The sequence below is a fragment of the Sciurus vulgaris genome, assembly GCF_902686455.1.
Source record: "Sciurus vulgaris genome assembly, chromosome: 1".
Classification (NCBI taxonomy): domain Eukaryota; kingdom Metazoa; phylum Chordata; class Mammalia; order Rodentia; family Sciuridae; genus Sciurus; species Sciurus vulgaris.
In genome coordinates, this window is record NC_136461.1 from 209,907,121 (window position 1) to 209,934,542 (window position 27,422).

At 46.1% G+C, this 27,422-nt stretch overlaps 1 protein-coding gene across 10 annotated transcripts in view; it reads right to left on the bottom strand.

Annotated features, from left to right (window-relative positions):
- Positions 1-27,422, bottom strand: part of PTK2 (protein tyrosine kinase 2) — a 254,857-nt gene that overhangs the window by 111,199 nt on the left and 116,236 nt on the right. For all 10 annotated transcript variants that reach the window (XM_079106752.1, XM_079106751.1, XM_079106749.1 and 7 more), the window contains 3 exons: positions 21,430-21,509; positions 21,146-21,208; positions 5,345-5,399 (listed from right to left, as the gene is read on the bottom strand). In XM_079106752.1, the coding sequence (XP_078962878.1) occupies positions 5,345-5,399; positions 21,146-21,208; positions 21,430-21,509 (198 nt within the window). The remainder of the gene's footprint in view (positions 1-5,344; positions 5,400-21,145; positions 21,209-21,429; positions 21,510-27,422) is intronic.

Here is a 27,422-nt window from a genome sequence, read left to right on the forward strand (position 1 = left end):
TGGCTCACGGCACTCATACACATCAGAAAGCTAAAAGCAGACGTTATGGTGACAGACAACCTCAGTCAGCTCGGGCAGCTGGAGTGGGGAAGGACATGTATCTGGAGCTGGCTTCCTACAAACACAGAGTCCTCTTTCTCCCTTCCAACTAAGATGTGGGTCCTGCCCAGAAGTGCACCAAGCTTTCTATGGTCCGAACCAAAAGGTGATCACAAAGAGGACTGGGATTCCAAGCCCACAGTGTCCAGCACTGAACTAGAATGAGGAAGTCTTTGCAATCTGAAAGGAGTTCCAAGATTAGTCTTCATAAGGGAGGTAGCTTAGAAAACACTGTTTTTTTCCCTAATTTCTCAGTAAGGAAAAATTAGGCATGCCCTCACCTCTACCACCTCACCACTGCCATCCCTCCCACCCAGGCACCACACACGCTCACACATCTCACCCTCAGCCTGCTCGCTGGGCAGCCTCTGGGTCTCCTCATTGTTCATGACTCGGATGAGGAATGACTGGAGTTTGCACTGTCCCTGGACATGGGTTGGATTTACTAGTATTGCTGGTACAGTGGTTTTAACGATGTATTTCTCCCTATAACAGAACCCAACTTCCCAGGATCTCTTGGTGTTGACTCACGCATTTGTAGAACTAGCTGGGAGCAAGGCTGTCCTGCAGTGCATTTCAGGATCCAGCACCGCTGTGTCTGCCCAGGATTAGGAAGCAAGGCCCTCAGCTGCACACACACTTCGGTTTTAAACCAATTCACATGTGGAGAGAGAATGACTAAGAATGTGATGCTTCTTCAAAATAAAGCAGAATGAGTAGGTTGAACCATCAGAAATTACAACTATTCAGTCATGCTAAAATAGTAAATATTTTCATATTCATTAACTTAATGATTTTCAGCTGTTGCTAGCAATAATGGATTCCTAAGTCTCTCAAATGGAAAGGTAATAATGTTAGGTTAAAGAAAATGTGCTATAAAAGAATAATGGACTTAGAACATATTATTAAGGAATAAGTTACCTATAGAGGTTCGGGACAGACAATCAGCAGTGTATGACGAGCACCTTCCGTCCTGTTTAGAAGGCCTAGACCCACAGCAAGCTCCTGAAGCTGGGGCCGGCCCCACACACTCTCCATGCCCCAACTCAGGTCCTGGCACACTGAAAATGCCAGGAACTCCCTGCCAGAGGACTGTACAAATCCATGTGTTCTTGCTCATCATAGAATGAAGGTGATGGCTATTTTCTTTAAGAGTAAAATTAAACCATTTTACCTTGTTACTTGGGAACCCAACAAACCTGTTATTACTGATCTCTTAATATTGCTAATTCTAAATTAAATTATTATTGAATTATGACCTGCTACCTATAGCAGCAATGTCGGGCCCATGGCAGAGTTGCCAAGGCAACAGTGTTCCCTGTGTGCCTGCCACAGTGCAAGTGTGCACAGCCCTACAGCCAAGACGCCGTCACCCACTGGCATGCCCTCACCTCTACCACCTCACCACTGCCATCTCTCCCACCCAGGCACCACACACGCTCACACATCTCACCCTCAGCCTGCTTGCTGGGCAGCCTCTGGGTCTCCTCATTGCTCATGACTCCGATGAGGAATGATCGGAATTTGCACTGTCCCTGGACATGGGTTGGATTTACTAGTATTGCTGGTACAGTGGTTTTAAAGATGTGTTTCTCCCTATACTAAATTTCAATCATCTTTCTCGTTTGTTTTACACGTCCATCCTAGCTCATTCATGGTCCACCAAGTACAGTAAGATAGTTCTTCAACAGTTCCATGTGAAGGTTAACTGCAAATAAGCCTCTAGAAATTCAAATGTAAGGGGAAAGGGCAGGTAAAACAAAATGGTTTTTGGACAAACAAATGTATTGACACAGCTTGATAAAGGGAAAACAACTGTAACTTGGCCCGGCCACTCCCTGAAACTCCTCCAGAAGAAATAAGGCAGGCATCGTTATCCTGTCAGATGAAGCTTCAGGGGCATTTTTGAAGAAGGGGCTGTCTGAATGCCACCTGATTTGTGCTGCTAGTTGTCATACAACACATAGGAGCAGCTTTACCTTAGTACCATATTCCACACAAGCTGATAGCAAACAAAGCGACACTGCAACAACTCATGCAGAAGGTGAAGAAATCTTGGTCTGACTTAACCCTTTTAAGAAGCCGAGCACACATTATTTGACTTCCAAAGTTAGGTCAACTCTTTTTATTTAAAAGGGCATCATCTCAGAAACCAGTGTCAAGAACTTCATTTGTGAGCTCCTCCATGGGTCTGATGATTCTATGGCTGACAGCAGCTAAAGATGAACTCTGCTTGCATCACACCAGCAGCAATGGTGCTTCTGAAAAGCACAAGGCTCTGTGCTTCCCACAAAGTCTCCTCAAGTCCCTCCGCCATCCCTCCTGCCATACAGGCCTTAGTCACGGCACATCTCATCGGTCTGCACCACTCCTGTGCCTTCCCGCCTCTGGTTAACGGACTTTCCATCTGTTTTTCAGGCTGCTGTTGGAGTTATATTCTAAAATCAAAAAGAGATTATGTTTCTCCCTCCTGCAAAATCTGCAACAAGTGCTCAACTTTCCAGTGCCCACTGAGCAAGGGTCCACGGCAAGGCAGATGGGCTCTGCTCAGCCTAAACCCTGTCCCGGCTGAGCTCCACTCTGCACTGTCAAGTGCAGCTCAAGATGGCAGAAAAAAACACCAGGGAGCCAGCCAGGCAAGGGAAGGCAAACGGTGGATGCAGAGAGTGCCTGGAAGGGTCTGTAGGTGGGTGGGTCTCTTTCATGGTGTGGTGGCAGAACAGCAGGCAAACCCAGAGCAGTAAACTTGCCTAGCTTTCAATTCCACCATCTTTCTTAATCCGAATTTCAGGGTTCTCTCCAGCATCTTCTCTACTTTTCCTTTTTCATGCTGCTAAGTTTTTCATTCTTCCATTTAAGCAGGATTTGCACACTATTACTACGTGTCAGGTACTAACCAAGCCCCACAGGGAGCATGGGAAACGCACAGATGCTCTCTTGGCCTCATGGATCTTACAGCAGAGTGCAGGCAGGCAGACAAATGCAAACAAGGAAAGAGCGATGGGGTCACACATGGAGAGTAAGATGAACAATTAAAATGCACAGCAAGGTCCTAAGACCACGAGGAGTGAATTTCTTCCTCTACTTTGGTGAGGGAGACTGGGAGAGAACCCTGGAGCTGAGTTGGGTAAGTCAGGCAGAGGGCAGGGCCAGGCCTCCCTAAACTCCAGGGCATCCGCCTCCCTCCCGCTGCGCTCACCTGGGCACTGCGACCTGTACCCACAGCTTGTAGGCTAAGCAAGCGCCCTGGCACTGAGCTGCAGCTCTGGCCAAGGATGTGTTTTGATCTAGAATAATTTCAAATGACAGCAGGCATGCTTCCTGTGACAACAGCTCTTGAACATATGGATCAGAGGAGACCTGCGATAATCCTGAGGCCAGCAAGGGCCCCTGGTGGACCCCCAATGTGTTCAACAGCCAGCAGCACACTATACCACCGGTGGCAGGGTGAAGCCCTGACACCTGGTCCTCCCCGGTCAACATCTCCATCATCCTCCTTGTGCCCGAGCAGTGGCTGCCCAGGGGCCCCTCTTCCACTCGGGCCCTTCCCAGCCTCCTCAGGCCTCACCCCAGACATTCCAGTCAGCAGTCTCCCATCCTTCCAGCTCCAGCAGTGTGGCCAGCCCCCACAGGCTAACCCCAGGAGGCACAAACTCCCTTGTCCTCTTGTTTCCCTGGGTGCCCTAGAAATTGCCACAAACCTCCACTTCACTAAAGCTCTCTGTCTCCTGACTGCCAAATACGCACACTGGCCCGTGGGTGGCTCGAGGGTGGGAACAGTCTCCGTGCCTGTACCTTCCACCTCTGCCACCCTAACTGTGTGGGCTGTGACAGAGCCTCATCCTTGAGCTTGCTTTAGCGTTTCACCGTCAATGAGGAACGTGAATGAGAACTCCAAGGTGAGTTGAAGGACTGGAGAAAGAGCCTGGGAGGTGGAGGCACCTGCCTCTGCTGCTCCTGCATGCACAGTTGCTGGGCTTGACTACTGCCTACTGTAGACCTGACTCTGGTGCGCCCGTCCTCCCCGTGGGCTCCCCAGGAGCTGTGTGAGAAAGGGAGAGTGCTGTTGCTCCAGACTCTGGTCCCTACACCTCACTCCAATGGCCCTGAGTACTGGGACCCAGGTCTGGCAGGCTTTCCCCACAGACTGCACTCAATTAGTTGTGTTGGCACCCCAACCCCTTGAGAGCCAGCAGAGAGCAGAAGAGCCGCCAGGACCCTGTGTCTCCCAGACATGCAGCTGGGACGGAGCCCAGCAGGAATCGTGGTGGGCATGAGGTGCTGCTGCTCCTCTTGGCTAGACATGCTGGCTGCCCACTCAGGCTCAGCTCCTCATTCCCAAACTTCACACACACCACCCATGATCTTCACACAGAGGCTACGTGCTAAAAACTGGTTTCCTTCACATTACAGATAAGGAAATGAAATACAGAGAGTAATGGACCAGAGTCACAGGCGATTCCCACAGAAGCAGGGCTCTCACCAGGGCAGCTGGCTTGGGGGCTGTTTCTTCAAACTTTAGTTTTCTGAACTCTTATGCTACATGCTCTCCCATGACCCAAGTCATGGGATATAGAACAACACCTTTTTAGTAAAGAATTAGAGCAGTAGCAGTCACTGTTTATGACTTGCGAACATGTTTATGACATGTACTGAGGGCATGGTCACACCGACCCTGTATTTCCTTCATTATGTATATAAGAAACTAGGTCCCAAAGAATGAGGCTCGCAAATGGTGAGTCCATCTGAGGCGGAGTTTGTCTGGAGTCAAAGTCGGTGTGCTCCCAGTACACCAGGACGTTTGGACCTGTGCGGCAGATCGAGTGGGAAGCAGCACAGGGCAGTCCCATCCCTGGTCCTACCGTGCACGCAGATGCACACGGACGCACACAGATGCCTCTGCGTGCCCCCCGCAATTCTTTCACAGGGTTCCTCTCCTCTGTACACTCAATTGCCCGAGATGTCGGAGGCCCAGGTAGTAGGGGCATTGCACCTAGCTTTCTAGTTGTGTACTTAGCTGAGTGTCACTTACAATCAAGAAGTGAAACCATGGTTTTGTGGCAGAAAGCTGACCTATAAAAATCTCCTTGCCATTGACAGAACTACAATTAACTGCCAGATTTTTACATCACAGCTTTTTACACATAAGGGAGAAAACTACACCACTTCATCTTCCCAAAAGCAATTGATCATTGGGGAAAAGGTATTGGCATTATTTGATTATGATAAAGGAGACTCTAATTACCTTGACAGAATCCAGTAAACTCTTAGGAAAAAATCGCTTTAAACCAACATCTTTTCTGAAATATAAAAAGAAGCATATTAACAAATAACACCACCAAAGCAATTAACATAATGACACACTTGCAGAACATAAGAGCACTTCACATTGTTTATCCTCCCACGCCTTATGCAGAAGGAACTGGGTAAGACAAGTTTCCAAGTCACCAGTGCTCGCAGGGGGTGGTTTTCTTGCTGCGTGCAGACAACAGGAACACAACTGCTCTAAGTAGAAATCTTTGTGTGGCTCACCCTTACTGTTGAAATACCCTCTCAAATATCGCTTCTTTGCAAATTTTGAGTACAAAAAAACCAAAACTGGTCTTCTTCAGACATTGCTATGTTTCTGCTTATAAATATCAATTCCAACTGGGTAATACTGTATTTTTAAAGAAAGGATATAATTTGGAAAGTTAAAAAAACACCCCTGGATTTATTCTAAAAGTTGACTTTTTAAAAATAATCTTTTTGATTAAAGAACTCATTCACCTTATCATGATTTATCATCTCAGTTTCACATAAGGAAAAAAAATAGAAGTCAAGCAATTTGTCCTAGTCAAAAAGCTGAAAAGTGTGGAAATGTCAGAAGTTTTCTTTAAGTCAAGCTATAACACTAAATTTTTCATTATTATTGACAGCAAAGAAAATAGCTGGGAAGAACAGCCGGGTCTCACTTTTCTGCCTCTTTGGGAGCTGTTTCCCAGAGTCGTGACCACTAGATGGCACCTGAGTGCTACTGAGAGGAACCAAGGGCTCCAGACATTGGACTCCAGTGGGGAATACGAAGGACCAAGGGAAAGTGAAGCAGGTACACAGACACGATGTACTGGACGGGAAGGATCAGAACCAGGACCCCTCCTTCCAGACTCCATGCCAGTGGATCTGTGAACACACACAGGCATCAAGTTGGAGTTAGCACACTGGGCTCAAACGCCTTCACCCCGTCTTCCACCTCAACGCAAGGCAGCACCTGACCAGTGGACTCCTTGCTAAAGCCAATGCTGGCCTCAGTCCATGGTCTGCTTGTAGTTATCATGATGTTCTCCATATCCTACACATCTCCTCAGCTCTGTGACAAGCCAGCCACTTTCTGGTTTTACCTATCAGCCAATTCACTTGACTACTCCTGGTTTTCTGTTTCTCTCCAACTCTTGTATTTGTAACTTTTTTCTTACTGTTTTGGAATGGTTACTAATTTGGTACTGGATGCAAAGAAGAAACATGCCCAGCCAAGTGGCAACCTCCTTGCATTCCAAGGACCCTGTGCCGATCATTGCTGGGAAGGAAAGACTGTCAGCAGAGCACAGGAAGAGAGACAGGCACTCCCAGCACCTTCTTCCCATCTTCCTTACAGGGAGCTATTCCACAATAAAAGCATGTATTTCCAAACTGGAGCATTCTGGATGTGGACCTGGTTCTGCCACGGGAGGGGTCTGGCTATAACTTTGTAGCCAGAACTGACTTCATGCAGTGGTGCCGAGGATTTAAATAAGTATGTGTTTCCTTTTCTCCTAAGACATCCTAACAGTCCCTCAGGTCAGGAAAGCTTTTGGTGCCCATTCCTGAAGCCTGCTGTTCAGTGCGGAGGGAGATGTGACCTGTGAAGCCCTGTAGGGCACAAGTGGCAGGGCAGAAGGATGGGGGCTCTGGCAGTGCCAGGAGTGAGCAGCACAGTGCGGCTGGCAGAGCATGTGCAGAGGCACAGAGCGACGGCAGAGTGAGTGCTGACGTCCTTCCCCGCGCAGAGGGCCCTGTGGAGCTGGGTGGGCAGGGGCCTTCCTACTGCTGGCCACAGTCTCTGGGGAGGTCTGTGTGCGAGGCTGCCAACACCTGTTAGCCCCTGCAGTTGCACTTCTATTTCTCTCAGAGCCAGTGGAGCGAAAGAAATCCCATGCTGGGTTCTGTTACAGATGGAGAATCAAAGACGGACCAAAAAGGTTGCATGTTTGAAGAAAAGTAAAAGACAGACCATTTTTTCTGTGAAAATGGCTTGTTCTTATGCTACTTCTAGGCCAAAGGGAGGAGACCCACATTAAAAAGAAAAGCTCAAGGTCAATGTGAGGCATCTATGCAGTTTCTTCCCAACTACTTTTGAATAATGGATTTACACAAGTATGCCAGAACTCTTTTACATATCTGGCAGGTGAGAAAATAAAACAAGGCCAAAGGACACAGACATGAGCCTCAGCCACCACACAGGTGCAGCCCGCAGCAGGCTCTATGCAGGGCATGCAGAGAAGCACCAGGGCTGCTGGGTACTTCCGGAGGCCTACTATAGAGACTACATCTTTATCTATCTCAGGAGGCCAGACAGGGACACGCAGGCTGTCCCACTTTAATACAAGGCACCTCTCCGAGCTGTGTGGCCCCGGGTCACAGACCATCTGCACTGGTTTCACCTGTGTGGCATACGTCTTCCGGGCCAAACTGCACAACTGTCCTATGTGTGACTGAGATTTAAGATGCAACTTATACTCATAAACAAAACTACTGGCCTCTTACTAATCTTCACTGCATTATTAACTATCAAAGAGTATATCCTAAATGCCCTTAAACTACTTTGATAAGAAATTAGCTCAGAGGAAGCTTTCAGAATTCCATCGAACCCCGATTCCCAAACCTGAGCATCAGTTACTAGGGTCTCACGTCAGTCCAGAGGGACCTATGAAGCCACACACAAATAGCAGCCCGTTAACATGAAGTGAGAACTGTGCTGTCCAGCAGTGCAGCACCTGGCTATGTGCAGCCTTTTATACCTCCATTTGTTAGACTCACATATAGACTCGTGTTCCCAGTCACTGTTTCTCAAGTGCTTGGCAGCCCTGCGTGGCTACTGGCTACCAAACTGGACAGGGCAGACACAGGATCTTCCCATCACCATCCAAACAGACTGGCAGGGCTGGTCCAGGTGACGACTCCAAGACTTCGGGCAAGCGGCCTCTGTGAACAGCACTGGGGGCCTGAGGGAGCCTGGGCAAGGGCTGGGGATGAGATGAATGGACAGGCTCCCAGACTGAGAAAGACAGCGGGCGCAGAGTGTGGCACGGCAGGGTGGGGAGGACCCTGCGGCAGGCCAGAAGGGACTGGCGTGGGTCCCGCAGCTGGGGGCGTCCAAGCTCCCCTCCCTGCCTTCTCCTGCAGGGGTGAGGGTTTCCGGGGTCTGCTCTCTAGGACCCCGACTATCTGTACCTGAGCCACAGGACAGCTGTGCTCATGTGCTTCTCAGAGCACACGTCCAGTGGAGAGTGCCATCAGGCCCTGGCAGGGAGCAGCCACTGTGGAGTTCTCGTCTCTCCAGGAGAGTGCAGCATGAACAAGGGGCAACAGAACACAAGTTCAACCAGACAGCACAGCTCCTGAGGTGCAGGTGTCTGGGACCTCCAGTGATTCTCATGACCACTTTAAGCCAGAACACAGCCTCCCTTTTCATTTTTACTTTCTGCAGTCCTGGGGATGGGAACAAGGAACAAGGAAACAAGGGCCTCAGGCAGGCTAGGCAAGTGCTCTACCGCCGAGTTCCATCCAGCCCCAGAGCTCTCCTGATTGACTTGACTCTGCCCTTCGAGGGAAATAACCAGACCACTGCTGACTGATGGGGGCTGCTTCTCTTTCCCTTGAAGCTCTGCGATTCCCACAACCACTCGGTGGTTCTGGCAAGCAGCACACACTTGTGCCCTGAGAGGAGTGCCACACAAGCCCCGTCGCCTGCCCCTGGCTGTTCAAAACAGACCATGCAGGAAGACAGCTCAGTGTGCGCCACACTCTGCCCTCAGAGCCCAGTCAGTCGAGGACACTCGAGGATGCACAGGGGCTGAGGAGTCACTGCAGCCTAGCCCTTGTCCTGCACATGCGTTCACGTCCACAGACGCGAGCATGCCAGGCCCCAGAGGCCTCATCTGGAATGGGCATTGTATGCATATGAACAGGAAATAGGCATGCGATGTGGGCACTGGGGACTGAGCCGGCAGTGCTCCACCACTCAGCTACACCCTGGTCATTTTCCTTTTTGAGACCAGGGTCTCACTAAGTTGCCCTTAACACTTGCAATCCTCCTGCATCAGCCTCCCCAGTGGGTGGGATTATAGGTGTGTCACTGTGACTGGCCCTGTGAGTTATTCTTCAATGTCAAGGACAACTCTGTTTTCTCTTTCAGTAATATTTCTTAGAAGACTCTGGGCTCATCTGGTGACCTTAATACATTCTGGACATGACTCCTCAAATATTTAAAGCCCTGGCAAAAAATAAAAATAAAAAAAAACAACCAAAACTAACTTCAAAATACAACTTAAATATGTATTCTCATATATCCCTATCTTTTCTTCTCTCCAAAACTCTCAGAATTTTGAATCTTTAATCTAAAAATAGTACGGAAGTCCTTTAACTTCAGAATTATACATTACGCCTCTTACAAACTGGTGAAGTGTTAGAATTCTCTACCTGCAATACGGAGTCCTACCTCTCTCTTCATGACATTCTCCCCTCCATCCTGGCTAACGAAAAGAACTCTGTTGGCCACGCACAATGCTGCACTCCCCAGCTCCTCACATGGCCAGGTGAGATCAAGGTCTCTCCAAGGGAAAGCACTATGTACACATTTGTGTCCTGAAACGGGAGAGAAAGAGAAGGTCCATCTCTGCCCACTGCACAGGGTGGAATACTGATGTGATGGGTAGCATCCAGCAGCCTCCCCAGGTCACGAGGAAGCACTAGACTGTGAAATGGCAAGGGAAAAGGAATCTGGAGCCCAATGGCTGAGGAACACTGGCTGTCTAGGATTTGCTTTAATGAGAGACAAACAAGATGTCTCAGGGAAGTCACTTGCAACTCCTGCCAACTCTGTCAGCATCCCCTTCTTTCCATATGATTCCAGGCATAAAGAAAGCACTGGATTACCACTGACAAGAAAGACAATAGAAAAAAAAATGAAAACAAATCACAAATATAATTAACCTTAAATAAATTAATGCTATTTATTTTTCCACAATGACGGGGACTGAGCTCAGGTTGTGCAGGCATTCTACTGCTGAGCCAGAGCCCAGTCCCTTACACGTACATGCCAGGCAAGCGAGCTACCACTGAGCTACGCCCCAGCACTTTCCTCAGCTAATTCTAAGTCACATATTTATTCATTCTAGAAATTTCTTATGGAATGCCTGATAAATGTCAGATCCTCTGTCAAGTGTGGGGAAAACAGGTAGAACCCCTCCACCAATGTAGCTCACATCCTACGAAGGAACAAAGACAATCACACAAACACACGAAGACTCTACGTGCGAAAATGATCCAATTTCTGGAAAAAGGTGAACCGATCAATTGGGAGGAGAAATGCAAAGCTAACTGGTTCACTGTGGCCACTTCACACTGTGGAGCTCTGGTCTGGAGGACAGTCATGTTAAGCCTCCTCCACTCTGACACCACTTGGGAAGGCACTTCAGCATCTGGTCTGCTGGCACTGCCAGCGGTGCAGGAGAGAGGATGGAGCAGCCTGGCTTCCTGGCTGCTGCCTTTGTCCCTGGCCTCCTGCTCTCAGAAGATGTAGACGAAGACTCCTCTGTGCTATGCTTGCTTCCTGGTGGTACAGGGTGCCAGAGCTGAGCCTAGGGCCTCTCTGCCACGTTACTGTTTCTTCACCTACAAAAGAGGCACCTTGGTTCCACCAGGCTTGGAAGGACAAAGAAAGAATGATGAATTTGAATTTCTTTACAGAAAAAATACAGAAGGTTCTAGAAGGTATGTGTCCCATCATCTGAAGACAGGCCTCATATCTAAACACTCTCAACTAGCTATTTTGAAATGTGGTGAAGTTGAAGGGGTCATCTGCACCAGGTTGTGCATCACCAAGCTTACCTTTAAAATTTCTAGTCAATTATATCAACTACTTAATGACTTTTTATAATGGGCAAGGAGAAAGAGAATCCTGAAGATGATAAGGAACAAGCAATATTATATACTCATGTATAATTCTGTACTAAAAAACCCACAAATTCCTAAATGGCTCCAAGTCACTAGCAAACACTAGACAGAGAAAGTGCTGCTGACCCTGCTCTTGGGCACGAGAGCAGAGTGTCCTCAGTCCTCCTGCAGGCTAGTCACACAGCGACACCATGCCCAGAGCATTGCCAGGCTCCCAGCACCTGAGCAGGTGGGTGGGAGGCAAAACCTGGCAGTGCAAAGTATCAAGAAAATACAACCACTGAGCTAGAACTGAGACCATGTGGGAAATACACAAATTCACAAGATGACAGAGCCAGAAAGCTGTGTGGTGACACACGCCTGGAATGCCAGGGACTCAGAGGCTGCGGCAGGAGCACTGCACATTTAAGGCCAGCCTGGCAGCTTAGCTGAGTGCAGCTCAATAGTACAGCCCTCCTGGGTTCAATCCCCAGGACTGTAAACAGACAGAAGTAGACTTTTACCACCAAAAACTAAATATTAACAAACTTAAAGAATGTACTTTAAGAAAGAGGAAGACTGTGAGAAATATGAGGCAGTCACAGGCACAGGCACGTGCTACGGGGAACTGCGGGCGGCATCGAGCTGGGCATGGAGCAGGGCTGCAGTGGGGCCACTCCTGGCTTTCACTCGAAGCCACCAGTGGAGAGAAACAAAGCCTGGAGCCTTGCCCGACCAGTCCAGGGCCACCGGGGGATTAAGTGAGGGTCGGGTGCACAGCAGATTCAGACGCTGCTGGTGCCCCGCAGTTACTGCCAAACAGCACACCCAGCTGTGCACGGAAAACAGGATGGACAGACAGCTCTGCACAGAGATGTGCACTAGAGACCACGGGACAGAGCCAAGCCCCTCCATGGTGCAGACGAGAGCGTAGGTGAAAGCCAGACAGACAAGGCGTGTTGGCAAGAGACTGCTGGAAGGAAATAAAGAAATCAGAAGGCTAAGGTGAAAAACTGCATGCACACTGCTACCAAGAGAAAGGAAGGAAACGAGAAATAATAATTAAACAAGATCACAGATACGTTTTCCAGAAGAACACATGAATCCACAGAAGGAGGAGCAAGCCATGTCCTCATGCGGTCCACGAAAGGAAATCTAGGCCCAAGACACGAGTAAAATTAGAGAAACCCACAATAAGGAAAGATCTTAAAAGAAAGCAACCAGGAAGAGATGCCAACAGAACTCTCTGCAGTTGTAACAGAATGTTATCTTCACAACGTTGAGAAAATACAACACTTTGGATGTTACATGTGAAGTAAAAGTACACCAAAAGGTAGCCTGAGGCACACAAAGAACATTTAAGAAATAAAATGAAGGCCAGGCACAAAGGGGCTCAACTGCAATACCAGCAACAGGGGAGGCTGGGGCAGGAGGCTCCCAAGCTCAAGGTCAGTCTCTGCAACTCAGTGAGACCCTGTCTCAAAACTAAAATGTTAGGTAATAATACAGAGTTGGGTGTGTAGCTCAGTGGTAGAGTACCCTGGGTTCAACCCCTAGTAGCCCCCACACAATATAAATAAATAAAATGACAAACTACGGGGACAGTAATAATGACATCTTATGTTTGGAGTTTAAGAAAAGATTGAATTAACAGAAAAACTGGCATGTAAGCTGGAGGGACTTAAGGTGCTCCGAGGTCTTCGCATCTCTTCAGAGAAGGTCATATCATTTAAAAATCTAGATGTGTCTAGCTAGTATGGAAGGTGAAGTGTAAGGGCAACTAATGAAAGGGTACAAAGAGTTCATAAATTCCCAACTCATCAGAGAAGAAAACCTGGAAGAAGAAAACAAACTAGGGCAAGCGAGTGCGCGCGCGCGCACACACACACACAGAATCTATTTCTAGGACACCTGCGGCCAAGAACAAGTACAGAACATTAATCTTAACAGACATAGAAATGCATTAGGCCTATCAGTTAGAGGGAAGATTTGGCAAACTGAGTTTAGAGAATCCCATTCTACAGTATTTACAATGAAGACATCTAAAAAGTCTAAGGAAATAGAAAAGTTGAAAGTGAGAAATGGAAAATATAACCCAAGCAACAGCATTCTGAAGAGGGCAAACAGGCCTCTGGACCAAACACAGACACCATGTCAGTCAGCACAGGGTCACTGAGCTGCACAAGGGTCAGTCACCAACAAGACAGGAACACTGAACCAACGAGAGCAGAGCCTGGCAGACCTGCAGAGCAAGCTGGCTGCCACATTTCCCCCGACCCAGCCTTTCAAGAGGCGAACATCAAGACACTCCTAGGCCGACTCACGCCAACATCTGTGAAGACGATCACACAGCGAGCACAGCGGCGTCCGCGGCGGAGCAGGGGGCAGGCTGCATGCTCACTGCACAGGCCTCACCTGCCTTGTGAACCTTTGAAACTCGTGATTCAAGCACCAACACAGCTCACAAGTCGAGAGGCGCTTCTCAGACCAAGGTTAAGATTTAACAAAAAATGCTTTTTTTTTTTTTTAAATCCACACATTTGGCTGGGTGTGATGTGCATGCCTATAATTCCAGCAGTTTGGGAGGCTGAGGCAGGAGGATTTCGAGTTCAAAGCCAGCCTCAGCAACTTAGCAAGGCTCTAAGCAACTCAGTGAGACCCTGTCTCTAAATAAAGTACAAAATAGGGCTGGGGATGTGGCTCAGTGGTGGAGTGCCCTGAGTTCAATCCCTGTTCAAAACAAACAAACAAACAAACCAACAAACAAAACCACACAGATGCTAAAAGCATAGGTAATATTACAACTGTATGCCAACATATGTGGTAGCTTACATAACATGGACTATATTAGCAAAGAATCCACGTGCTGCTGAGAAGAAACTATATTCGGTCATTGATGTATGAAATACTCCATGTATGTCTGTTAAGTCTAAATTACCAATTTTCTTTTTTAGTTCTATAGCTTCTTTATTTAGTTTTTGTTTGGAGGATCTATCCAGTGGTGACAGAGACATGTTAAAGTCACCCAGTCTTATTGTGTTGTGGTCTATTTGATTCTTGAAATTGAGAAGGTTTTGTCTCATGTACATAGATGCTCAATGTTTGGGGCATATTCACAAATATTATGTCTTACTGATGTATGATTCCCTTAAGCAGTATGAAATGTCCTTCTTTATCCCTTCTGACTAACTTTGGTTTGAAGTCCACTTTATCTGATATGAGGACGGAAACCTCTGCTTTGTTTACATAAACCACGAGTGATATGTTTTTTCCCATCCTTTCACCTTCAGTTTGTGGATGTCTTTGCCTATGAGGCAAGTCTCTTGGAGACAGCATATTATTGGGTCTTGTTTTTTAATTAATCCAATCAGCTAGTCTGTGTCTTTTGATTGATGAGTTTAGGCCATTAATGTTCAAGGTTATTACTGACATGATTTGTATTCCTGGTCATTTGGGTTTATTTCCTTCAATTTGCATTAGTTTCTCCTTTGACTGACTATTCCTTAGTGTACTTCCTCCCTTTGCTGGTTCACACTTTTTTTTAAATTTCATTTCACATTTATGGAATATTTTGTTGAGAATGTTTTGTAGTAGGCTACCTAGCTGCAAGTTCTTTTAACTTTTGTTTATCATGTTTAACTTTTTATATCATCTTCAAATTTGAAGTTTTATTTTGTGGGATACAAGATTCTTGGTTGGCATCCATTTTCTTTCAGAGCTTGGTAAATGTTATTCCAGGACCTCCTAGCTTTGAAAGTCTGGGTTGAGAAATCAGCTGAGATCCGAATTAGTTTCCTCCTATATATAATCTGATATTTTTTATCTCACAGCCTTTAAAATTCTATCCTTATTCTGTATGTTGGGTATTTTTATAATAATGTGCCTTGGTGTGGGTCTGTAATTTTGTACATTTGGGGTCCTGTAAGATTCTTGTATTTGATTTTCCATTTCATTCTTTAGGTCTGGGAGATTTTCTGATATTATTTCATTGAAAAGATTGTACATTCCTTTGTTCTGTATCTCCTTACCTCCTTCTATCCCAAAACATCTTAAGTTTGGTCTTTTCATGTTATCTCATAGTTCTTAGAAGTCCTGTTCATGGTTTCTTAACATCTTTTCTCCATGGTCAACTCTATTTTCAAGATTATATATTTTGTCTTCATTGCTTGAAGTTCTATCTGCCAAGTGGTCTGTTGGTGTTACTTTATATTGAATTTTTAAGTTGATTTACTTTTTCCTTCATTTCAAGGATTTCTGTGTTTTTTTTTTCCCCCAGAGTCTGACTCTTTATTGAAGTGGTCCTTCACTTCCTGTATTTTCTCTCTGATTTCATTGCTCGTACCATCCTTTACTTCACAGATCAGTTTAACTATGTACATTCTAAACTCCTTCTCTGATATTTTTTTCCACTGTGGTGTTGATGGATTCTATAATGGGAGTATCTTGGTTTATTTGGGGTGTTTGTTCCCTTGCCTTTCCATGTTGTTTGTGTGGTTACCCATCTAACAGTATGAGTCTGAGGCAGTAGAATATCTACCCTGTGGACTTGCAGTGTCCCTGAAGGTTTTCAGTACTTCACTGTTTATGGGGAAGCAAATAATAACAATGATCAATGCAAACAATATATAGCATTAAACCAAACAGTTCCTACTATGATGTCTACAATGTTAATTATCACAATAAACAGATATAATATGATCAGTTATTGCCTACAATAAAAACGGCAAGTTTGCAGAAGAGTTTATAATTGCAAAAGGTAGACAGGGAGAGAACAGAAGCAGCACAGGATCTGATGATTAGGAGGGAGCAGGGGAGAAGACCGAAGTACAAGATTAAAGGAAGAGTGAAAGGGAGAAAAACAGAGATTGGTTGTTAGCAGAAAAACAAAGAATCAAGGGAAACAGGTACAAAAAAAGAATATATAAAGTAAAACCAAACATCCTAGTTTACAAAAAAACTAATCCACGAAAAATAATTGGCTTCAAAAGAGCCAGAAATGAGAGGGAAAAAACAAAACAAAATAAAACAAAAAACACATGAGTATGTAGAAATGTCAAAGTACCCTTCAAATCACAATTAAACAGAGAAAAAGAACTTTTAAAACAATGATCTTGATGAAAAGTTAAAAGAATTCTTCCAGTCGGGGTTCGAAATATTCTCGGCGTCTCTTTTCAGCAGTTTTGGGTGGAGTCATCTGGAGCCTGATGCTCTACCCTCAGATTGCTGGGATGCGAGAGCTGATCGGGTAGGCAGAGTTCCTGAGGCAGGGTTCAGGCTTAGGCAGGCTCCTGGCTCTTGGCTGAGTGCTAACTGGTCTGGAGATTTTGAATCAGCGCATCTCCGGCACCCAGTCTGTGCCGGTCCAGCTGGAAGACAGTACCCCAGGGATCTCCCCTGGGTCCCACTCGTGTGGTGGTGGACCCGATTCTTCGTCTCCTACATCACCTTTGGTCCCGGTTTAGGGTTCAGTCTCCAAACAATCTCTCCACCCCTGTTCTTCCAAGTTCCTGCTCAGATGTGTCTCTTCCAGTTGATTCTGCAAGCTATCGGATTTGGGAGGAGGGGTAGAGCTGGGTGGGTTTCCATGACCAGCTGTTCCCTGTGTAAACCTCTCTCCATGTCTGGTTTTCTTCTGGTCAATTAAGCACACTCTATGCCATGCAGTGTGTGTTTACTGGGCCCATATTTTGGGCCAAACTCGAGTTTGCCAGCAATTGGCCCCTTCAGCTGTTGGCCCCTGTGCAGCGGTTGCAAAATGGTTCCTTCCTTAGTCCTCACCTCCTGGAGAGATGGCGTCTTCTTTCCCTGCTCACTGATATTGTGCGGCGCTTCTTTCAGGTTTGCCCAGCAATGTCCTTGATCTCTAAATGCTTCACACTCAGACATGCCGAATTCCCTTATCCCTCCACTATATTCATGGAGGGGCTGCTCTGGTTGGTGCTTCTGGCCCAGTTGGGGCAGAGGCTGTGCTGCTGAGGATTTCTTCCTCATTTTATTATATCCAACCTCCTAAGTCCCTGATCTGCTTTGACTGCCCAGTTTTAAATTTCAGTAAGTACAACCCTCTCATCTACCTTGCTGAGAAGCTGCCTATCTGCTTTCTTGGTTTTCCTTGCTACTTGTATTCTTGATAATTGCCGTTCTGACTGGAGTGAGATGGAATCTCAGTGTGTTTTAATTTGCATTTCTCTAATTGCTAGAGATGTTGAACATTCTGTCATATATTTGTTGAATAATCATATTTCTTCTGTGAAGTGTCTGTTCAGTTCCTTTGCCCATTTATTGATTAATTGGGTTATTTGTTTTTCTGGTGTTAAGTTTTCTGAGTTCTTTATATACCCTGGAGATTGATTCTCTGAGGTGCAGGTGGTAAAGACTTTCTCCCATTCTATAGACTCTCTCTTCATGTTCTTTTTTAAAAATACTTTATTTAGAGACAGTCTCGCTGAGTTGCTAGGGCCTTGTTAAATTGCTAAGGCTGGCTTTGAACTTGAGATCCTCCTGCCGTGGCCTCCGAAGCCACTGGGATTACAGGTGTGCCACTGCACCTGGCTCTCTTCATGTTCTTGCTTGTTTCCTTTTCTGTGAAGAAGCTTTTGTTTGATTCCATCCCATCTATTGATTCTTGGTTTTACTTCTTGCACTTTAGGAGTCTTGTCCCGCCAGATTTAAAATTTGATATAAACATTTCAGAGTAGTTCTACACTTCCTGAGTTGCAGAGATGACAGCTCAACTGCTCATACCCGGGTGCCCTGCTGTCAACATCTTGTATCACTCTGTACACTGGTCACACTTGACCTGTGAACACTTCTCCAGATGTCCCTTCTCCCAGCCAGCTTCCTATGTGGGCAGCACGCTGCTCCCAACATCAGGTCTCTGTTGCAGGCTCAACCTGGCACTGCCAGCCTCTCAGGCTTGCCTTTTTCCAGATGACCTGCATTGGCAGTTCTGAAGAGTAAGGGTTAGGTATTTTATAAAATGACCCTCAACTGGGTTTTGTTGAGAGTTATTCTCATGATAGACTGGGGTAAGACTTAAGAGGAAGACCACAGTGATGGACTGCCACCTCAACACATTGCGTCACAGTGGCACCCTGTCAATGAGACTTGTCACCACTGGTGTTGACCTGAACACCTGGCTGAGGGCCTGCCAGTTCCTCCAGGCGGCGTCAGTTGTGCCTCCCCACGGCCTCCCCGCTCCCTCTCACCTGGTACTCTCTGAAGCAAGCCCAGGCCTTGGGGATAGGCTCATGCTCCACCACCTCTGGCAGGGATATCTACAAAAAGTACTGGGCGTTCTGGAGACACCACTTCACATTGTGCGTTCCACTATGCCTTCGCAAGGACCCGCTGTATTTACTATGCACGCGGGCTCACGGTCAAAGGCTGTACATTTAATTTCTCGCTTGAATTCTTCCCACTTCTGTCACTGGGAGCACCTCAGTTGGCTCCCATGTCCTTTCTGCCAGTGCTAGGAGAGCCTCTAAGCTCATGCGTAGAGCGAGGCACCCTGGAGAACAGTGTGAGAAACCACCTCTGGTGCTGCTGGGGTCAGTGACCTCATGGCAGATGCAGTGAGCCCACGTTTCCCTCTCCTCTTCCCCTAAAACACACGAGTGCTCCCTCAGAACTGAGAGTGAGCACGCCCAGGCATTTCTTTGCGACTACACTACTGGAGCTCAGGACAGGAAACCAGGGGCAACAGCCCTTCCCTTCCTTCTAGCTCTGTGACTGCTGCTCCACCCCTACTAGGAGACTCCTTGCTCCCCACATGGAAAGATTCAAGAGTCTCTTGATTTTTTGTTTCCTTCTCAACCTTCTTTAATAATTCCAGTTTTGTGAGTATAGAATCTAAATCACAAATCTCTTGAGGTGACTGTCCTGCTTCTTATGGCTCAAGGATTCAGCAAGGCTCCAGGGCCAAGTGCAGGTGCTTGTTGGCGAGTGTTAATGGCCTGACAGACACAATCCTTCTCTCCCTCAGATGTCCAGGGATCCTCCACCCTCAGGCATGCTGAGCTGCCTCCTGGGACTGCAGCCCACAGGCACCTCCTCTGCCCATCACACACACAGTCTGAGCTGCTCCCTCGGCTGCCAGGCCAGCCTATGCCATTCTGCAGTGGGACCACTCAGACCTTGAGGTCTGACCCTGACACCTCAGCTTCTTGCACGCTGTTCTATGATCTTGCTGACTTGTCTTGAGACCCTCTCATCTAGCAATGAACTTACCCAGGGTGATAATTTTTTATTACTGAGTTCTCAATCTCTAGCACTTTATTACCAAGGTATCAAAAGGTGCTCAATGATGGCTGTCAAGTGAATTCATGGACAAGTAAACAGATAACCAAGCAAACCACTAAGGTGATAAAAATCACTCCTATTTTTCCTGAATGTCCTTTTGAAATGAAGACAAAAATAGTTTTCATTAAAATCTTCAATGATTCCTCGGATCTGGCAATCTGTACTTTAAGCATTAAGGAAAGTCTTTCAAGTTGAAGAATGTGGCAACCTTTGAAAAAAAGATCCAAACCACAGTGAATGATAGGTTTAATATTTTAATGTCATCAATGGTATCATTATTACCTCACCAGCTGCTGAAGGACAGGAAAAATTTCATTTAAGTGTAACAAATTAGAGCAAATTAAATAAATTAGAAAATAAAAAAAAATAACTGTGACTAGTAAGATACCCAGTTGATCTCAACAGTTCTTCACTTACGTCAAACAATTTATTTTGCATGTATCTCATTTGTTAAGAGGCACAGCACAGGTGAGGTATCTTCACACGCACACACCATCACGAGTACTCGCTGAGTACCGGCCACAGCACTGTAACAGTGAGGTGCTGAGCTCCAAGGCCCCTGGCGCATTAGGTTGCAGCACTGCCACTAGACGGCCTGTCAGGGCCATGTGCACACACGTGCCACCACGGGTCCAGAGGACACTTAGTGAGTACCCAAAACAACTGTTTTATCTACTATTACCCATCATTACTTCTAATGATTTTACCTGCTTTGTAACAGTTTTCAAAAACTATTTACTTCTACTTTTATTTTTAAATGACAATACCTCCCTTGCAAAATCCTAATCTCAAAACAGGGATGTTAAACTCACAGCAAGAGAGCAGATGGGCATGCCCAGAAGGTCCAGATGAAATACAAAGCCATGTGAAGTCTTTACTACAGCAGAGGAGACATGGAGAGCCTTCACTGTTTTTACTGGCATCTCTCAAATGCCAGAATTTCAGTAATGACAGAGTAGGAAGTGTGTTGGCAAAATGTCGCACTACTGTAAATGTTTTATCTTTACAAAGATAAAACAAATATCAATGAGTTTCTGCTGAATTATCAAAAATATGAAGTGCAGAACTCCACAGCTGCCAGGGTATAAGCTCAGTTCAGCTGGCGAGTATGTGAAACCATCTGAGTCTAACATAGGAATCAATTTCATTATCAAAGAAACCTTTAGGTATTTTAAATTTTCTGATGCACGAGCAACAAGTAACCCCTGTAACTCCATTTGTAAAGAAAAAAAAAAAAAGAAAGAAATCCTTAAATAAACTTATACAGAGGACATGAGCAACAGTGCACAGGCAATTCTAGAATTCCATGTAGATCAGAAGTGACGCGCACTCCCCATGATTAAATCTACACAAGTGCATTAATGCTTCCAGGCCATCACATTATTAGCATGACATCTACCAACAAATTTAAATGTTTCCTAACAAAATTAATGACATCAAGAATTTTTTAAAAACTTGTCCTTTTCCAGATATACATTTTAGAAACATGGTATTTGAGTTAATAATTAATTTTAAGATCAGAAGTGATTCAGTTCTGAATACTTAGGGGTCTAGTTAGGGGTGAAATACTTACTCTAACACTTCATAGTTAGACTTCTTTTCCAGTGCGTTGCCACGCATCTCCCAGTATGATCGCCTAAAATCAAAGACATAAATTGATATGTGTATGTACAGAACGCTTGCGTTGTTAAAGGATAGCAACAGGGGTCACCTAAATAATAAGCAAGTAATTTGGAATCTTCTCATACTTCGTTTAATATTTTACTGAAAATCTTGTGAAGAAAATACTTGGTAATTAAAAAAAAAATAATGAAAACCACTGATGAATGAAGACCTCAATGTACAGTTACCACCTACCGTATTTCTAGACAACCCAACTTCAAAGCAATTTCCTGGTCCACTTGGTCTGCTATCTCTAGCATGTAGTCACTCTTCACCTGCAAGGAGAAGAAGTGGGGCTGTTTAGAGAAGACCGACTCCACCCAGGCACTCCACAGCATCTGCCAAGTGCCTGTCAACAACTGTACCAGATTCTGGATATAAAATGAGTGACACCAAGAACAACTGAAGAAATAAATCTCCTGCTAAAAGAAGCTCACGATCATGTATGCTGGCTTACATGGGATTTAGAAACAAGTCATGCACCTGGACCATAGGAATAATCAGTTCCCTTGCACCCTTCCCACAGGGTCAGAAGCAAAACCAAGCAGGATGAGACCTGTTTTCATGAAAACCTGCAGCAGATGTATTTTCTAAGCTATGACTACACTTCTGCAGCATTTTGGGGACCTTAGTGCAAAAGTCAAGAAAATGTACATACTTATCGGGGCAACTGAGGTGTTTCCACCTAACTATTGATTGTATGCAACTGATCTGCAAAGTGAGGACATGCTTCAAGTCTAACATAAAGCAGGGTCCATAAGAATGTCAAAGATGCCTCCCAGCAACGAATATGCTCCATAAAAATGCTGATGAACTGGCCTCAAGGCCTGTGAGCAGCTGTACCCACGAAGGCTTCTTTAGAGCTGGAACATGAACATACTCCTGACAGATGGGCACTGAGGGCAACATGGGCAATGACCCCGAGGATGGGTGTGGTTCCAAGTCTTCCTCGCAGGGCGTCTGGACCACCCCCTCACAGGGCGTCTGGACCACCCCCTCGCAGGGCGTCTGGACCACCCCTTCACAGGGCATCGGGACCACCCCCTCACAGGGCGTCTGGACCACCCCTTCACAGGGCATCGGGACCACCCCCTCACAGGGCGTCTGGACCACCCCTTCACAGGGCATCTGGACCACCCCCTCACAGGGCATCTGGACCACCCCTTCACAGGGCATCTGGACCACCCCCTCACAGGGCATCTGGACCACCCCCTCACAGGGCGTCTGGACCACCCCTTCACAGGGCATCTGGACCACCCCCTCACAGGGCATCTGGGCCTCCCTCACAGGGTGTCTGGACCACCCCTTCGCAGGGCATCAGGGCCTCCCTCCCAGGGCATCCGGACCACCAAACACTTCACCCCACTACACCACCAACTGCACCAACACAAAACTCTGTGGGAATGTGCCTTATCTCCTGCAGAACATCTTTCACAATACCTTTGATTTCTGACTCTTGGTCCTTGAAGCCTAATTTATTTATTCTCTGGTCCTTTACAGAAAATAGTATGTTGACTGCTGCCCTGAAAAACCCTCCAGACCCCGAGCTCTTCACTGCCAGCTGAGCCTGCTGGCACTCTGGCTCTGTGACTTCCACCCCGCTCGCTGGCTCCACTTCACAGCAGTCTCAGTCTATCTTATGAGGTTTCATCACCACCTTCCCTGTCTCCCCTTTACCTATTTTAATTGCTTGGTAAAACTAACCTACATTGAACCCAACAACTCGTACACACTTGCAGCTGAGCAGCTGGAGAACGCAGTACCACCTCACCTTAAGCTCTTGATGCCAACCTCAGCAGGCCTGCTGATGCCGCCTAGGTGTTCAACAGTGCTCACTGTGGCGCTCTCCCACACGCCAGTTTCACTTTCCTGAGTCACTGTGCACATCTCCCTCTCACAGATTCCTTTCTCTTAGGGCAGGAAGGCTGTCCTGTCCCTAGTGCAGGAAACCCATGCTCTCAATGCCTTTGCTTCATAGCCTGCCCAGGCCCCTGGACCTGAGTGGTCAATAAACATTGATTACATGAATAAGCGAGCAAATGAACAGATAAACAGCCAACACACTGGGGAGTGGGTATTTCTGTGTGTGGATATTTTATAGATGAGACTGACAAGTAAAAAGAATTTGTACAGCAGACACTCAAGACTGACAACTGGAACTGAATCACTCAACCCAGGAGGTGAAGTAGAATCACTTATACTTCCATCAGCTTGCTCTTCTGCACCACAAACAGATCCAAATGTAAAAGCTCAGTGTCTGCACCAGAGCAGCTTTCTCACTGAATACAAAAACAGGGAGGCACAGAGGCAGGTGTTTGCAAAAGGTGAAGCCCCAGAGCTAGCTGGTGGCTCTGTTGTCTGGTACAGATTCCATGAAAGCTGCAGACCCTTGACGACATGCTGAGGAAAACAGAAAACTGTCCGAAAGATCAGTCACTGCGATTCCTAGACACCATTCACAGGTAAGAGAATATGGTCCAGACTTGTACTTCATTCCTCAGAACTGAATTCATGAGTTGCAAAAAGGGTCAATGATGATTTAACAATCTCCAAGGAACATGACTTCAGGTTCAAGGGGGGGTTTTCCTACAGCTCCAGTTTACTACTCTGGACCATCAGGGCTGCTGACCCTGGCCTGGAACACCCTGTGCTTTGAAATGATTCGCATGTTCTGCAAAGGGCTTTGACCACAGATGGCACACATGGGCACGTCAGCCTCATGGCCTTGTACCTCTCTCGGGGAAGGAGAGGAAACACCTGCTGGCTGCCTCCCATGCACGTCTAGACTGTGTTCTGAAGCCCCTGAGAGGGCCACATACCGAAGTGGTGCCTTCCTACTCAGGGTTGCTTACACTTATGTCCATTTCCCTTGTGAAACATGTCTCGACTACATCTTCTACTAATCCCAGATGAATTCATTTTTTTCATTTGCAAGATAAATGACACTTATCAGGCATTTCGGCCCACATACACACGCAGTTGCATGCTACCTGATGACATCTCAGTTAGTGGCTCGATGCACGCGTGACAGTGGAGGACTGGCACTGTCTTAGTTCTTCCAGTGCATTCTGGGGTGTTGGCACAATAAAATCACCTCAAGACACACTTCTCAGAATGTACCCCTACTGTTCCATGATGTGGGACTGCACCCCATTGTGAAGCAGGCAGACGTGGGCACGAGCATATGCTCAGAAGCACAAGGGCCTCCTTAAGCCAACTACATACAGGGCATGATCATCGCTGCCATCTTACGGCCTCAGAGAAACCCTGAAGAAAAGGACCAAGATGCTGGCAGAGAAGCACACACGACTTAGGGAGACCTCCCAGGGCAGGCCCGGAGCTCACCTTTACCCTCATCATTTCTGATCTTCACGACTCTTCAGGGTTTGTTTTATTAGCACTGTTTACATATAAAGATCACAAAACCTAATTTACACTGGGTCACATAAGCAAGTGCCAAAGAGAATTCAAACACCAACCTGACTGGTCCCTAAAACACAGGTTTCCGTGTGCCTGCCCCCATGGCTGTCACAGGGCAGACTCACGTGACTAGAGCAGTGGTGGCCACACCTTGTTGACCCAATGCCCCACTGAGTCGCAGGCCAGCTCCACAGCCTCCCCTGGGACTCATGCTCTCGCTGTGTTCTCTCTTCAGCTGGGATTCCGACAGCTCACCAATTCCAGGTCCAGCAAGCGTACAGGCCTTTCAGAAGAAGAGGACTCCTACCACAGCGAGGTCTCAGAAGTCCCGAGGTGGACGGAAAACACTGCCAGGGAGAGGTGTTAACCAGAACACAACCTCGGCTGCCTTCCCATTCTGTCTTTTATGTACAAGAATGATCAAGAAATATGGGTTGGATGATATAATATAACCCAGTTCACCTGAGTCTTCATTGATCACAAGAGCTTCTCTGAATCGTGGAGATGCACAGGCATGGAAAGAGGGAAGCGAACACTCTTAAATCTACCAAAGAAATTCTGAAAATCTGCCTCCTACTAAGATAGACCTGCACCTAATTTTTTTACTGGTGCATGATTACAGATACTGGTGGGATTTGTTATGCCAACCCTGTACATGTACACAACAGAGCCTGAACAACCCTGTTTCCAGTACCTTCTTTCCTTCCCCACCTGCTTCCAGGTCTCCTGGGCATATATACAATTTTATCTTCTTTCTGGAAAAAGGAAGCTGACCATTCTCACTTCAGCTAAAATTGTCAGGTTTTAAACTCAAATTTCACTCTTAGAGTTGCGATTTCTTTTTTCTTTTCACACTAGGGATTGAACTCCCTGGGATGCTTTACCACTGAGTCAGAACCCTAGACCTTTTTATTTCAAGATAAGGTCTCACTAAGTTGCTTGGGGCCTTATTAAGTTGCTGAGGCGGGCCTCAAAGTTATGATCCTCCTGCTTCAGCCTCCCAAGTTGTGATTATGAGTGTATGCAACCACACTGGGTTACAATTTTCAAAATATGCTTTAACTGTAGGTTCAAGGCCAAAACAGTATAAAAGAAGTCTATTTTTGCTATTAAATAATCTGAGTGAAATCTTACACAAATAATAAACTGGAAAAAACAGACTCACCAACAGCTGGCACCTCACATATTTCCACACTACAGCTAAGCTATGGTTCTAGACTTGGTGTCGTCTTCAACTTCCTATTGGAACTCTTTTGTTAAATAAACCATTGATTGTTTAGTATTTTTTTTTTACAAATAACAGGTGAATATATTCATGTTAAATATGTTTATAGGAGTGAACAATGAGGACTTTGTGTCAGATCCAGGTGTCCCACTGGCTGAGAGGTCAACAGTGTCAAATGACCTCCACATGACTTCAGCATCATCAAGGCAAATTCAACCAATGTGGCAAGCTCTTGAATAACCATGGACACAGACCTGGAAATTAATGGCCACTGCCATTTGCAAAAGGGTGGCAATCAAAAACAACTTTAACCAGTGAGAGCCAAGCAGAGAAAGAGAAATACAATGTTACACAGTGAAGGGAAAGTCTGATTTTTCTTGTTCCTAAGAGTGGTAAGTTCTGTCATCAAAACGTATTTTTCAGACTCCTGACCTACAATAAATAGTGTCACAAGATTCCAGTTTATTTTTAGAATGTGATTAATCTCTTTCAGGATATTAAAAATGGGTCAACAACGTTTAGTGATCCAGTTGAGGATTTCTTACCCTGGTAGTCACATTTAGGACAGCTTTTACTGTAACCATGTGCACATAATATCGTCTGACTAGAATCGAACACTCCAACGTGAATACATCCACTGGCACCTTGCTTCCTGTGTGATCCATACAAAGTGGGCATGAATGAGATTCCAATAGGGAATGACAACATTAAGATTGTTTCCTGTACTCTATTTCCCCACTTGGAACAGGAAGGGAGTAGAACCTAAACAGGATGCTTTTATTTCTACCTAATAAGAGCCATCATTGGAATCACCAGAACCCTCAAACAGACACTCAGCAGACATCACTCAGGAGGGCTCCTGCCCTGTGCTGTGATACCTGACCTCCCTCAACATTCTCAACGATCCCCCGCCTCATTAGGAAGTAGAACAATAACTAGATCAGTTATGAAAAAAAAAAAACAGACCAGTCAAAGATTGGAAGGAAACACCAGAGAAGCATAAAACACGGCCAAGGCCCAGGACACATTAAAAAGTCACCAGCTCGGGGCAGAGGTGTGGATGGAGTAAGCGCTGAATGAATGGTTCAGTTTCATGTTACAAATGACAGACACATCAGGCAGGTGGTCGGCCGCATGCTACAAACATGCTGGTGACCCTGAACTGTATGCTTGCAAATAGTTATGATGGCCAATTATACGTTAGTGCGTTTCAGCACAGTAAGAAAAAACAGAGGGGGAGGGAATAAGTCCTACAGCTTAAGACAGAACGAGCAAAAAGGTTCAAGGAGACTTTCACAAGAAGACACACAACATCCAACAGATACTCAACCATCAGCAAGCAGCACTCAGGAAAGTGAGTAAGAACCGTGTTTGATCCGACTGCACATCTGCTAGACAGATTACCAGGGACCGAACACCCAAAGCTGGGGACAGGTGGAGTGACCAGGACTCTCACACATTACTGGAAGGAACATGAAATATCACTGTCATTTTAGCAAAGAGATGGCACTTTTGTATAAAATGACACACATTACTGTAAGAT